Source organism: Topomyia yanbarensis, chromosome 3, assembly GCF_030247195.1.
Source record: "Topomyia yanbarensis strain Yona2022 chromosome 3, ASM3024719v1, whole genome shotgun sequence".
Classification (NCBI taxonomy): Eukaryota; Metazoa; Arthropoda; class Insecta; order Diptera; family Culicidae; genus Topomyia; species Topomyia yanbarensis.
Genome location: NC_080672.1, coordinates 78447363 through 78462672, shown reverse-complemented (window position 1 = coordinate 78462672; position 15310 = coordinate 78447363). Strand labels below are relative to the sequence as shown.

The 15310-nt window shown below is 36.1% G+C and overlaps 1 protein-coding gene across 1 annotated transcript in view; it reads right to left on the bottom strand.

Moving 5' to 3' along the window:
• The window catches only part of LOC131687018 (uncharacterized), a 111307-nt gene extending 96872 nt beyond the window's left edge, over positions 1–14435 (bottom strand). Inside the window, exons 1-2 of the mRNA XM_058971051.1 lie at positions 13987–14435; positions 13830–13868 (exon numbers count right to left, since the gene is read on the bottom strand). Of these exons, the coding sequence (XP_058827034.1) occupies positions 13830–13844 (15 nt within the window). The 5' untranslated portion in view covers positions 13845–13868; positions 13987–14435. The remainder of the gene's footprint in view (positions 1–13829; positions 13869–13986) is intronic.
• Between the last annotated feature and the right edge of the window lie 875 nt (positions 14436–15310).

Genomic DNA, 15310 nt, shown 5'->3' with positions numbered 1-15310 from the left:
CTGATACACAGATGTAGGACATCACCTTACCCTCTCCCACTTGAATGTCTTTCCAAAACTTGTGTGCCCCATGTCTTCTAGTTTTAGTTGATCAAAATTTAATCTAGTTAAGAAATGCCAACAGTACCACTACTTAAAAATAGCCCTAATTAAATCCCCCTAATCTTAATAAATTTTAACCACTGCCTCTCCAAAAATCTCCCTTCTAAAAATCCTAAAGTGCCATACAAAAAACACACAAAACGACCCCCCCCCTAATCTTACGAATATTATATTATCCTTTTGTATATGCATAAGTTAGTCGTAAAATTGCTTTAGTTTCATTATATAAAAACAAAATAATATTTAAATGTGTAACCCCCTAGTTGTGAGAAATTCAAAATGTAAAACATGGAAAAAACGGCCTTAAAGCTAACGGAATCGTTCCTTTCCAAATAAACGAATTGAATAAAAAAAATCACTTTTTTATGCTGATATAAATATCTTTGCTGGAGACGGGCATAGCGTAGTTTGTAAATCGATTGCTTTGTACGCAGCTCACCTGAGTTCGATTCCGAACTCCGCACATAGGGTTAGAGATTTTTCCAAAAGATATTTCTCTAAACCGAAAAGAGGCGAATGACCCTAAGGTTGAAACCTCTATATTCAAAAAAAAAAATATCTTTGCTATGCAATTTGAAATTCTTGAAAATATTGAATAATAATTAAGATTTATTTGAAATTATTTTGTATATTTCTATTAGCAAGATACATTTTGACACATGTACATCTTAAAACAAGGAGTTCAAATCGATATACGAAAAAATATTAATGCTATTTTATTCAGACTAAAGCATGTAGTAAGAGTTATTTTTAAAGACGAGACACTTTTTTTAACAAGATTAATTATTTGATTAAAAATTGAAACAAGGGGAAACACTAATAGGTATGATGGGATTGATTCCAACAGCAGCAGTAAAGACCGTATCAGGGAAAGTGAAGAGAGGGTGTACAAGAATAACAGGGAATCAAGACAATAAACCTGCACCTTCTTGGCAAACGGAGGATCGCCGACTGCCCTCCTTGGATGCATTAGGAACTCTTGGTATCATATTTCCAGGTGGCTGTACGCCTAACGTGTTTAAAAATATGTATATGATAGACATGTAGGAGCGATCGAGGATACTCAGCACATCTCGGACTGGAACGAGACCGAAGGGTATTCGTTTAATGGAGATCTGGCGCTAGAACACTAGGCGCACGACCAGACAACACGTTTAATGTTGCGATAACCGTCACCACAAGCGCAGATACCGCTCTCCACCACCTCAATGCGCTGGAGATGCGCATTCAACGTATAATGATTGGACATGACCCGAGATATCACCCGAAGGAAGTCACGACCTTGATCCATCCCCTTTAAACCAAGGTTTGTTAATACCTTTGGGATTCCTAAACTTCACTAAGAAATATTGAAAAGCTCGCTGAAGCTACGCGATCTTTCATAAATATTACCTTGTAATGCCTAAGTGTCCGCCTTCTCATTACCCGGAATGGATCAATGTGAAAGAACTCAAACTAATATTTATTTCTAGTAATCTGGTAAGATTGCTCAGACTCAGGAACTCCCCATTTCCCCAGGAAAAACAAGAAGTGCTCTCCATGTATTAGCATTTCATCGCAAAACGTCTATCGTTTGAATGTGCATCTACATGGATTACTGCTGTAGCCGAAAAACAATTCTTGGTTCCGCGTATTCTGATCAAAGGTTGAATCGAATACACAACGTAGGGCCTGGCCACCAGACGAAATATTGTATCTCTCTTTAATCCGTCGACGAATCGGTGCCAATAACCACGTTTTTCAGCTTCATCAAGTTTTTCCATTGCGTTTATAACGTCGCGTATATTCGGAAAAATTCGGGCGATCCAACGTGCATCCAAAGTCCTTGCAAGACTTTTGTGCGTATAATTCTGTGCACTCTCTGCCCACCATGGAGTTGGACACCGTCCACGGTTGTCCGCGTCGGGTACTCGTTTCGTCTCACCTTTAATCGCATTGTCTCAAAACGTTGTACACTTACACGGGAGGAATTTCTTGTTTTGATTCGATTGTTTCGGATATAGTGGACGCGTGAAGTGTTGAAGTGTTCTGGAACCAGCTGAGGTGCGATGTAATATCAATGTTTTTGTCATTGATTCGGACTGGACAAGCAACAGAAATTAAATGCATGAAACTCATTTTTCATTGATACTCATTTTTCGGTATGGATACGATAATCACCTCTTGTTAAGGCTTTATATCACATAATTAGGTATGTTGCCAAATGGCAATAGTATGCATTTAAGCGTTAATGCTATCTAGAAGAATGTACTAGAAAATGCGTAAAAACAATAGTTTCTCACCATACCTACTGCGAGTTCTCAGGAAATTATTTTATTTAGTTTGAGCGATTTTAAATCAATTTTAGATCGACAGTTCGAGCAAACAAACTCGATGAGTAAACTCCGTAAGTGTTATAATTTCTAACTGCTCCCAAAATCCATACTATACGTCCCCCCAAACTATATTATGTCCCTCAGTGAAAACACCCAATGTTAACCCTCTCAGACCTGACCGTTTCCCGTATGCCAAACGACCAGTGACATTGTCGATTATTATCGAGTGATTAGAACCTCGGGAACATTATGTTTTCATAGTTATTTGTGTAATACATGCAATACAACAGTTACTTTCCACAATTAATTGGGCCCTAAAGAAGATCCCTACCACGGATCGAAACGTCGGCGAAAATAAGTTAGAATCGACGCAAAATTTTTACGTGACTGCACTGCCGGAATAATTACACGTTCTAACAATTTCTTCAGTCGAACGAAATATTCGTACTATGTACAAACATTTAGTAAAAGAACGAAACATTTCATTTCACTCACGAAAAATAGATTCGTCATCGACGATGACTTTCGTGCAACGTACAGATAATACGTAAAATTTCGAAAGTTTTCGTTCATCAAGTCGTCATAATTTCAGTTCGAGAACTGTACGTAACCAGTTATTTACAATGCATGAAAATACTTCGTCGCAGAAAACGACGAATGAACTCGTGCATTGTATGATCATTTCGTTCTATTAAATAACTTATTTTATCTATATAGGCGCGAACAATCCTCTACAGTACGAAGAACAAGGTACTGCTTCAAGTCATCAGCATAAAATGGTCTACAGCCACCTCCCAACAGCAATGCGATAACGTTGAAAAATAATGAAAATAGTATAAGTTTCAAGTTACTCTCTTATCTAACACTATACTTACTGGAGAATTGTGACAATATGCTGTTATCTAATTTAACTCGTAGAATTCTTACGGGAAGATATGAATTCAAAAAATTTAAACTTAGATTTTAAATTTTGTACAATACGTTCGAGTTATCGTGAAGTGGAATACCTTCCGAAGGTTCTAATGCAGCTTAGGCTTACGAAAGTTGCTTATCTTCAGTATCATCATCGCAATGCAGTTTTGATGACATTCACCACGTTAGTCCAACCCGAACGGTTCGTTTTGTGGAACAACTTGAAACACGTGGTTGATGGTGACAGCGTTGAAATTCAGATTCATGTGTATATAGAAAATGACTACATAGAGGTAACGCTACATGACCCATCACCGCGTGCTCTTATTGAACTAATTGCAAAATGCATGTCGTAATATGGAGAATCCCAATAAGCACTTTAAGATAACCAGGGGTTATACATTAAAGGATGTTCTACTTCTCTCAAGCATCTATCCCTATTGATTCCCTCTACAACTTCACTTAGTTCAGATTGATAGCGCAGTAGCAGCTAGGGGTGGTCGTACAAGCTCAAGCTCAGGCTCAATTGTGAGTCATGACAAATATAATAAAAATCCAGTTCACGAGAAATAAGTGGATCCATGAATAACTTTCGGAACGAATTTTGTTGCTATAGCTCACGTTATCAATAACATGGTCTGAGTTACTTGAGCTATGAACAATATTATTTTTTTTTTATTTTGATTGAATAGGTTTTAACCTTAGGGCCATTCGTATCTTTGTTAAGTTAGAGAAATCTTTTCAGAAAAATCTCTAACCCTATGCGCGGGGGTGGGACTCGAACCCACTACACGACTACGCTATGCCCGCCCCCTTGACCAATATTATGAAAATAAAAATTATTGGAGATGTCTTCTAAATACATGATTAGTATACTATAAATTACCATAAATAAAGAACCAGTTTAAGGAGCAATGTGATAATAATATTCTAAGCTTCTTTACGTTTTAACGACATTCAATTAGCTAGAGATTACTGGGTAGGGAAAGTTATGAAACTTAGAGCCATAGTACTCAAGTGAGAGCAAGGATGTGAAGTAAACAGATCGGAAAACTAGAAGTGGCAGGGTCATTAGAACAGGCTTAATATCGTGCGGGCTTAATTTTTGCCTTCTGATAATGAGGGTCGAGCTTAGGCAGAATAACTACGAATCACCCGAGTTCACTATCATGTGTCCTTGATAAAGGTAGACGTATCTATCTTTACCGTGACAACCGGCCGGTTGTCACGGTAAAGATAGATACGTCTACCTTTATCAAGGACACATGATAGTGAACTCGGGTGATTCGTAGTTATTCTGCCTAAGCTCGACCCTCATTATCAGAAGGCAAAAATTAAGCCCGCACGATATTAAGCCTGTTCTAATGACCCTGCCACTTCTAGTTTTCCGATCTGTTTACTTCACATCCTTGCTCTCACTTGAGTACTATGGCTCTAAGTTTCATAACTTTCCCTACCCAGTAATCTCTAGCTAATTGAATGTCGTTAAAACGTAAAAAAGAAAATGTGACTAACATAGTCGAAATAAAAAACGCTTTTAATCCACCTAACAGTGTGATGAGACATTTCTTATAACTCTTATCACTCTCTTCGGATATTATATCGTTTGAAAACATTTAGAACTTGATGCTTCGTGATGTTTTTGATAACACATACTACATGGGATAGTGGCAGGACTCAGAGAATTGCTCAAATCAGCATAGGACAACATCAGTGCTAGAAATCTCAAAGCAAATCAATGGGACAGCGAAAAAATGGCCCATAAAATACAAACGAATTATTGCTAATGCTCTGTTAATAAAATATCTACATTCCTCAATCAATGCATTGTGGTGGGAAAACTGAATTTTCCTAAAGGGGTTATGTATATTGTACTGAGCAAAAAAATCGAATTTTTTTTTGAATCGATTTGAAGTTTATACTTTACTGAAATTTCCAACGCGACTGAGAACTAAGAATTCAATGCTTTTTATTGAAAAGGACGATACTAGCAGTGACACCATTCAAAGAAAATCAACAGTGAATATTTCCAGACTTGGTTTTATTTCCTATTTAAGAACTATTGTGTTTTTTACATCCTAGATTGCATGATTCAGTGATCGAAACCCAAAACTTCATGAAGTATTTGAAATTATTAAATTAAAATTTGTGTTTGCTATTGAAATTGACAAAATGATAGTATATATAGTATATAGCCCTTTGGCGATTGTTTACTTTTTCGGTCCCACCTATCAGCATTGAAGTATCGCCCTTACGTTTTTTTACAATACCAATTTTACAATTGGTGGGGGTTTGGTGAAAATTGATCTTACTGTCCAAACGGCATAATTCTGAAACCGTAATTTTTGAAGTTTTAAAATTATGCAGAAGTAATTTTTCAGAAAATAGTAACAGAGTTCATGTCTTTAGCGAATTTGTTGAGACTTTATTGTAGTCATGATATTAACCTGAGAAAATTCACCATAAATACTTCTTGGACGATATACCGTCAAAATTATTTTATCAAATAATGCGCTGTTTAACGTTTGTAAAACTCATCGAAGATACTAAACCTCCGAAATTGGCGGTTTCAAAATGATGTTATCTTGACCTTAAATTACTGTTTTTGAACATTTGACCTATACATATAATTGGTCATACAACAAAAATCAAATTCTCATCAAAATCGATCAGGACCTGCTAGAGTCGAATGGAAATCGTCATTTTTCATAAATTTCTCTCTACATTCGGAAAGTGTTATCCTCGTTATTAATCATATTACATTTTCGTCTCAACTCGACGCATTCCCAAAATAAAAACCTGTTTTAATCCATCTAGTGGTGCAATCGTGCTTGTCTCATTTGTCCTGACTACGATTCCATGGTTGGTTATGTTCAATACAATGGTGGAAATGAATATTACATGTTCAGTACGATTTGCACGTACATACAACGGATCGACAGCCACGATCTTGAGATACTATGTGATACTGAAACATCGCTTGAAACCAGCGGCGGATCATGGAGAAAGATCCGAGAGATCCGGGGCCTGCCGAAAATTTTCAACTTGTTAAGAAATTTAGTTTTATTTTTAAAGTAGCAACCCCTCACTGCATACTCGCTCCGGGCCGGTATGATTGACGATTTTTAGAGTGATTGCATAACCTTTCTACATGAGAAAGGCAAAAATGTACCAAAGTCCAAAAAAATCAATTTTTGTCAAACATTATTTTTTTCGAGTTTACATCAAATCTCAATGTTTCATGCATTATAAAGTCATTTGGCATCAAAAATACAAATTTGATTTTGAAAAATTTTCATTTCAGTTTATATGGGAATTTGCTGTGTGATTGCATTCTTCAACTCGTAACTTCGGAACCGGAAGTCCAATCAATCAAAAATTCAATAGCAGTCGATGGGAAGGTTGTACCTTTCATTTGAGACTAACTTTGTGCAAATCGGTCCAGCCATCTCTGAGAAACAGAGGTCACATTTTTTTCCACATACATACATACACACATACATACTCACACAGACATTTTCCGATCTCGACGAACTGAGTCGATTGGCATATGACACTCGGCCCTCCCGGTAGGGAGTAGATTGACGAATTTTAGAGTGAATGAGAAAGGAAAAACATTTTTAGCAAATGTTGAAAGTTATGCATTTTTTTGGTGAGCAGTTCTATGTTTCATAGACATTAAATCAATTTTAACTTCGCTTCCTATTATATAAAGACCATTATTACAGTACATCTCTACAAAAGCGAGCTCAATTTGAAAAGAAATCTGAGGATTATGATTAATTACAGAACTCTGGAATTTTCTATTGGAATGTTTTCAGGCAGGAATTTGATATTGATGCTATTAGACAACTGTCAAATCAAGACCAATAGATCAATTACATATCAGGACCCCATTCCGACAATTTATCAAAAGTCCTCATGATGTTTACAACAACAGGTTATCAATCTACGGATCAGATAACTGTTATTGTAATATTGAATTAAATCAGTCAGCATCCATAAATTTTCAACTTCAATCCAATATTTTTTTTTGGTTGTGGTGGGGGGGGGGGGAGGGGGGTTGTATTGTCTTAAACCCCGAAACCTTCTCTTGGCTACGCTGTTGCTTGGAGTTATTTATTTCGCTTTTCATTTTCCGATATGTTTCAGATCGATCCGATGGTTATAAGTTAGAAAAATTGCAGTCAGAAGGTTCGCACAAATGAACATTTTTGCACTGATAAGTTATCAAGTTCCTTCCAGACAACTTGGAAGTGTTTGGTGATTCGATTTATCGAAATAATGTTTGGCTTATTTCAATGGATTATAAAATAAATAGGCGACAAAGAGTAATCAATAAACAACAAGTCATAACTTTTAAAGTATTCAAAATAGATATTTGAAGACTTCAGTAAAGTTATTCGCAAAAGTAAGAGCTACAAATTTGCTGAAGGCATCATTTCGATATAATCATTTCCAAGAAAATTTGTGAAAATATCTCACTCATAGGGGAATTAATCAGCAAAAGCACAATACCAAAAGAAAGGGCATATTTCCTCCATTAAATTCTCCGAAGATACTATTGACCTAAAATAAGCCGTTTTGGCGTTAAAAATAGATTACATGTTTTTGGTCATATTTCTGGCAATGGGAAATGATAAAAATCTTTCGTCCGCATTTAATGTTAAATATCTTTTTTGGTAATAGTCCGATTTCAACAAGCTATAGCTTGTTCGAAAGGTATTCGTTAAAGCTGTCTAAAATCATATAAATTGTTAATCTATATTGTCAATTTCGGCAGATAATTTAAAAAAACTGTAAAAAACGCCATTTTTACGCATTCAAACATTCATATCTTGGAAACTAAACATCAGAATCAAAAACAAATTAATAGCGTTCATACTGTTTTTTAGTACTTTCATTTAAAATTGGTTTGGATAAGATCGGTTCAGCCATTGCTGAGAAACACGAATGAGAATTTGTCCGTTACATACACACACACACACAGACACACACACACAGACATTGTCCCAAATCGTCGAGCTGAGTCGATTGGTATATAAGACTCGGCCCTCCGGGCCTCGGAAAAAATCTTGAAAGTTTGAGCGAATTCTATACATTTCTTTTATAAGAAATGTAAAAAGGAAAAAAAAAAATTCTAAGCTTCGTTCACGTGAAAATGTTTGGAACATGCACAAAATTTCATACTACATGAAATATGTAATGAAACTGAAAATTTATTTCATGGACTTATGAGCTTTTATACATGCAGGAAAGGTGTATCGTTACCAGTATATTGTGAAACTGGAACTAGTTTACGAGGCAGGAAATGAATCCATGTGTAATGTTATAAATTTTGTGGAAGCGTGTGCTAATCACTATGATGCGATACTAAGCCCATGAAAATATTTGAAAGTAATCGATACGACGAGACCAATGAAATAATGTTGATGTAATGACCGAATGTAATAAATATGTCAATAAAACATTTGTTCTTCGTGCTGATATGACTGCAGCAAATTGGTGTGTTGGTTATCAATCCCTCTCGCGAATTGTCAATTCCCACTTCTTATACTTGATTCAACTTCCATCATTCATCTCAAACAAGACCATGCGTATTACCCACGCACAATGAATGCCCTATGGGTTAGTACCGTAAGCACTAAACAAAATAGTAAGTTTGCTGAGTCCAAAGAAACAGTTCAGTTCGTTTGGCGTTATCCAGCAGGTAATACAAAGTCATCAAATCGAATCAACTCATGTTTAAAATTATGTTCTATCAATTTAGAAAAAAAATTAATAATATTTAGCTTTATATTTCCGATTTTTTATAGTAAAAAACTAGCCTTTTGCTATAAAAAATCGGAAATATAAAGCTCAGATGGTTCGTTTTCAAAGTGCTATCTTGTTGACGAATACCATATGAAAATCAGGTGATAAAGAAAGCAAACTAAAATAATCGACCACTATACCTATTATTGGTATAAAAAGAACTGTTGTAAAATGAACTAGGAATTTTCGAGCAACATCCTGGATTGACAATTTTAACGTAGAACTACGTTTTTGTTTTCAACATGGGGGTGCAGTTTGCAAAATCCACAAAATGATGTGTAACAAAAAGCAATTAGGTATTGAGTGCTTATAATTTAGCCAATTTGTGATAAACTTTCGATATTTTTCGCACACAAATATTTCTAAGAACTGATTCCAATAAATGTCACTGTAGATTTTTGATATTATAGAATTGAATATTTGAGTAATGTAAAGCATAGTCAAAATACCATGCATTTCCAGGTTGCGCTTTCCTAGTCTCGGACGACAGATTTGCGCACCTGGCATGCTACGCTTCCATGAATTACGTTATCCTGAACTATTTTATTGACATCATTTGTTCAGGCGAGTTCATTCTTCCATCCAAAATCGAACGCCGAGTTGGCAAAAAACAGCAGCACCAGGCAGGCAGTATTTGAACGCCGCAACCGTATGTATATATTGTAAACGGTACTCTATGTCAGTCAGCGCGTGAAAAAGCATGCAGTGCGATGAGCACCTGTAATTACGGCTTAGTGTAAATATTTGACAAGCGTTCGTCATCGAAATCGTTAGCGAAAACAATTGGAAGAAATATATATTTATTATGCTGTTTGTGCGTGATCCTGGAAGGCCACAAGGAAGCTATGCCAATGTCCAAAGCATTTTCAGGGAAGAGGCTTAACTACGGTTAGATGTATTTTATATAGTACGTTGCCAAATTCCCAATTTTCGCTAATAATCAACTAAATGCATTGATTATCCGAGCAAATTCTCATGGGTTCAGACACTATACAATCGCTTGAAAAGACCATAAATATGGTCCGGGACAAGTTTCACAACCATTAAATCGCCATAAAATAGTATCAATAACCCATAAGTCCACCAAAATAAGGTTTTATATGGGATTTACCGGACCGTGGCGTTGTTGTTGTCGTGGGTTGATCCCATTTAAACCATGATCATGGGGGTATTATGAGCCTTTTGTTTGCCACCGTGTCGGGTGTAATTATGACACAATTTGCTAGAATAATTCATTGCACATTATTAAATTCCGCATGAAGAGCTTAAATATTGTCAATTATAAACTTTCGGTAAACCTGTTTGTTTATTTCAACGGGTCCCAAGCAAAAGAAAATAGCTTCAGAATACCAAATTCAGGTATACTGAACCCAATACTTGAACACCACAATAAGGTATTGAGCAGCCTTGCATAATAGTTGAAATACCTGAAATAATAACTGAGACCTAAACTACGAATAACTAGTAGATAACGAAACGAGTTATTATAATACCTGAATAATAACAAAACCTTTTCAACCTTCCAATAACAAAATTCACTGCATGGGAGTATTGAATAAGGTATTGATTTGGTATTTGTAAAATTCACTGGAATACATAAATAATACTGAAATAAAGTATTATACCTCATTGAGGTATTAAGTAGGTATTGAAAAATGTTTCTTCAATAACTGCTCAATACCTCAAGGTATTAACCCATTTATGCCCATGTTGTTTGTAAACAACAACGTTTTCAAACAGCTATAACTTTTGATTGGGGCAAGATTTTCCACAAAAACAAGTAAGAATAATAAATGTATCTATTGCCGTTAATTTGAGTATTAATAGCTACAAGGATCAGCTATAGAACTGAAATTATTGCAATTTTTCTAATTGGATTCCAACGGAGCAGTGCTGCCAGGGACAGTTTACGTTGACTACGGAAAATGAATTTTTCATTCATCTTCGTTATGTTACAATATTATTGAAAACTGATAAAACTTATCAATTTACGCTGTCTTTGGCTACATTTTCCATGCAATTGGACTATTGTAAACATTCTAGGAGAATTGTATTGAGCATTGGAAGTTAAAAATTGAGCTGCTTTTAGCACTGCAGGGGAAGCACCTATCTTTATGGAAAATAGCTTATTGGGTTTCTTGACCCCCCCCCCCCGTTTTCAATTAAAAATAGTTTAGAAACCCTACATGCACTAGAAGAAAGTTGGGCATGAAAGGGTTAATAATTATAATCAACTAGCTAATATCCATCGCGCGTTGCTGCGACTTTTGACGAATAGGAAGAAAACACAATTTGTTCCGAATCGCCATCTAGCGAGCAGATAATCCCCAACCAATAGCACACAAACACGCTCCATAACGAATGCCTACTATGTATAAATCAGATTAGCCGTTTGGGAGTCTATAAATCATATACATACAAACATTGACTTTTATACATATAGATAGAAGATAGATAGATAGATAGATTAATACCAAGTTTTGGTATGGTACCAGACAATAGTATGCTCGGGTTATTGGCCAGTTATTTACTCCTGGTTGGGGTTCAATGAGGTCACAGAAAACTGACATTAGCGGGGTAGCAAGCCTGGTATATGTGAGCCGTTACCCGTATTCGCATTGTCCTTCATTTTAGACACCAGCAAACACTGAAGCCGGTTGTTCTCAAATGTGAAGAGAATCACAGCCGAGTGTTTCCAGTTTTGGAGAATAGCTTCAAATTTATCGTCTTATCACAGCGACTGATTTTACACTGTGGGAAAAATGATTATTTTACTCGGTTCGCTTAAAAGAAGTAAAAATTAATCATGGCTGCTTGGTTTGTGCGGAAGAGACGCCATGTCTCGTTTGAAATTCAGTTAGCTCAATTCTTTATCGCATTATCGCATTCAGTCAAGTGGTATCGGATTTTAACGACAACTTATGTTGGGCCTCAAAATAATCATTCAAATACGGGGGATACGCGAATCTTATACACGGTTGCGCACTGTATCTGTTACATGGTGCTACATTGATTTTGTACACACTTTTCAAGTGACCTAGTATTGGTTGTAAATGTTATCAAATACAACACAAAACAATGTTTGTTCACGAGAAATTTCACAACTACGAAAACCAGATCACAATCAAAATTCCTAAATTTTAATTTGGTTATTTTGGGAATAATGTGTATAGAGTTGTAAAGTAATTCACAGACAGAAAAACGATTTGGTAGTTATAAAGCGAAAACCGTGAATGAAGTTCACGAAAAACTAACACCTTTACATGATTTTTGTTCACAGTCGTGTTTTCGTAACGTGAAAACGTGATAGTTCCAAAATTATAGTCGTTTTATTCACGAATTTGGAAACTTTTTTATGTGGAACTCGAGCAGTTGCTCCCAGATTCTATTTCAATGTTACAATTTTTTTTGTGAAATCGGTATACATTTGTGTTTTGTTTGGGAAATCTGTATTATATCTATATTTAGTATCTGATTTGCATTAACGTTTAAAATCTAAAATCTTTTGCTAAAAAAGTAGTTCTTCCACCATGAGTTGACTTAAAATTGGACAGGTTTGAGATTATAACTTGTTAAAAGAATAATTAATAAAAAGTACTCCAACATTTTTGCAATTTTTTTTGGATGACCTAACCATTAAATTCACCATGTACATGATGAAAATTAATAGAGTGAAATAAATAAATAAAGTTGTAAATTTCGGAGATTGCACCAACCAGAAGCTATAAATGTATAAACCGCTTGAACAGCTTGTCAAGTCCAATGGCTACATTTAAAACTTTACGAAATTTGAGACCTTGATCTCAAGAAAAAAATTTAGGAGAAAAACATTTTTTTTTTCATCGTGGGTTTTGATACCGATACGATAATTATTTTGAAATTTTGAGGGAAAATATTTAACATTCGATCGTTATATAAATCCTCCTGACACCGACATAGAAAACGATCGACAAATATTAAATGGCGAATGTAGATGTAGAAATTCTTGCATGCGCTCATGTGTCAGACCATGCCATTGAACCTTTCCCAGTGCAATTTTTTCAACAAAAAGTGAACTTTCACAAAATCAGCACTGAAATTGGATTGATTGATCACTTCTGAGCAGCATATAAATCAATTTTTCCGATATTGGAAGGACATTATTCCAGCCTTCCCATCTTATGCTACTCTTTTTTTTGAATAAGTTGGAATTTAAACCGTTGTCCCAAAGCTGTGAATCGTTTTGTGATTCTATACATGTAACCAATCAATAAGACAAACAGATTTTGTTATGCAATACAACTTAGAATGTCTAAAACTGCTTTATCATTTCTTGATACGGTGCCTTCTTGTTTCAAGAAGCTTCATCGAACTGGATCCTGTTATTTTGGCAACATCATACCATGAATTTTCGATCGCTGACTTGTTATCCTGAATGACCAAGCAGTTATTACCATCAACAAATCAATCAACATTTGAGTGCTTCCTCACAATCCATGCTTCAATTCTGATCCGTTACTTCACATTTTTTTCAATCTAGATCATGATTACGATTCATCAAAGTGCTTGTTCATATCCGGGTATGTCAATAGGTTGTTTTTGTCATTTTTTAAATACCATTTCATAACAGACACTGAAAATTTAATTTAGCCAAATTCACTGGTTCCCTCAACTAATTTTAGGACAAAATATCATATCACTACTCACCAAAAACTTCATCATTTTGCTTCGTTGTTGTCCTTTTTACTGAAACCAAAAAAAAACAAAAACTTCACAAATTATCAAACCTTCACTTCTCACTAACTGCTTTGCAGTTCAAGAGCACAAAATCACAGTCCAAAAATAGTTCAATCCAATGCTTTACCACACACCGGCTGCTCGCGCTGAATAATTGCTGCTTCACTTTCAGAACACCGAAATCAACTGTCTCATCACAACTCCGCAAGCTTCCCTTTTATTAACTGTAGATCTAAGTAATAGGTTTTTTCTGTACTGCTACATCTGCCACACCGCCGCCAAGTTTTTCCGAAGCAGAACGGTGGATCCTCTACGCTCGCGATTCTCTGCAAAATAGTTACAAACAAATCTGCACAGCTCGACTGTGTGGAGAGTGATTCTCTCAACGGTGTTTTTTTTTGTTGCACTGATAGTCTATTGTTGCATTCGTATACGAACTGAATAAAGGATCTATTAACATCTCCGTTGCCTTTATGTATAGCGCTTACTACTATGCTACTAACGCCACCGTCACCAACCGACCGACCAACCGACGACCGCCACTCGATGCTGAACGATGAGCACGTGAAAGGAAGATCTACCCGGCGGCGCGCGCGATCGTACCTACAAAGTTGCTGCCATGATCAGCTGCTGCTTGGTTCGCCTTCGAAAGGGGGTGGTGATTCTCACCCGACCTGTCTGATCGAGGGAAAGAGAGACAGAGCAGAGAGAAAACGGGATATTTCTCTGGGATCTTTATCGCGTGGGTCTCCGATGGTAGACGACAGAAATCTGCTCTGAGAACTAATGCATGATTTTTGCACTGAGTTTGAATGTTGTTGGTAGTGAGGAAACTTCTTTGCAAGATGATGACGCACTAAAGTTGAACTTGATTTGGGCATGGGTTTGTCGGTATTCTGCACTTGCTTCTGCGATCGTTGCATATTTCTTGAGCGTTTTTTCAAAACGTCATATCTGCAATGAGTTACTCTCTTTGTTTACTTTCTCTTCTGTTAATAATTCGGTCACTTTAACATTTATCGCTCAACTCTTTGCATAATATGCTAGTTAAAAACACCGTCTTTCGATCTGTACTGTAAAATAAGTGAAAAGTGTTATAGTGACGCCGTAAAAATCGAAAGAGAAAGTAAACAAAGAGAGTAACTCATTGCAGATATGACGTTTTGAAAAAACGCTCAAGATTTGTGGTTTTGTTGCAGGTGCGGAAAGTTTGCCAATAATTCAACGTACCAACCAGAAGTGTTTTAGAGTAGATCTGTGTTCTGTTCTGAAACAATATGATATATTGTTACAGATCAGAACTCGTATATTTTCTTCGAATGCATCTAATTTTTATATAATTGTTCGGATTTATAGTTGCAGCTCATTGATGCCCAATCAAACCCACGTTGACCACTTTGGACACCTTCGACGGAACTGGAAGCTTCGGAAAAGTGGCAAAGTTCCTGAAG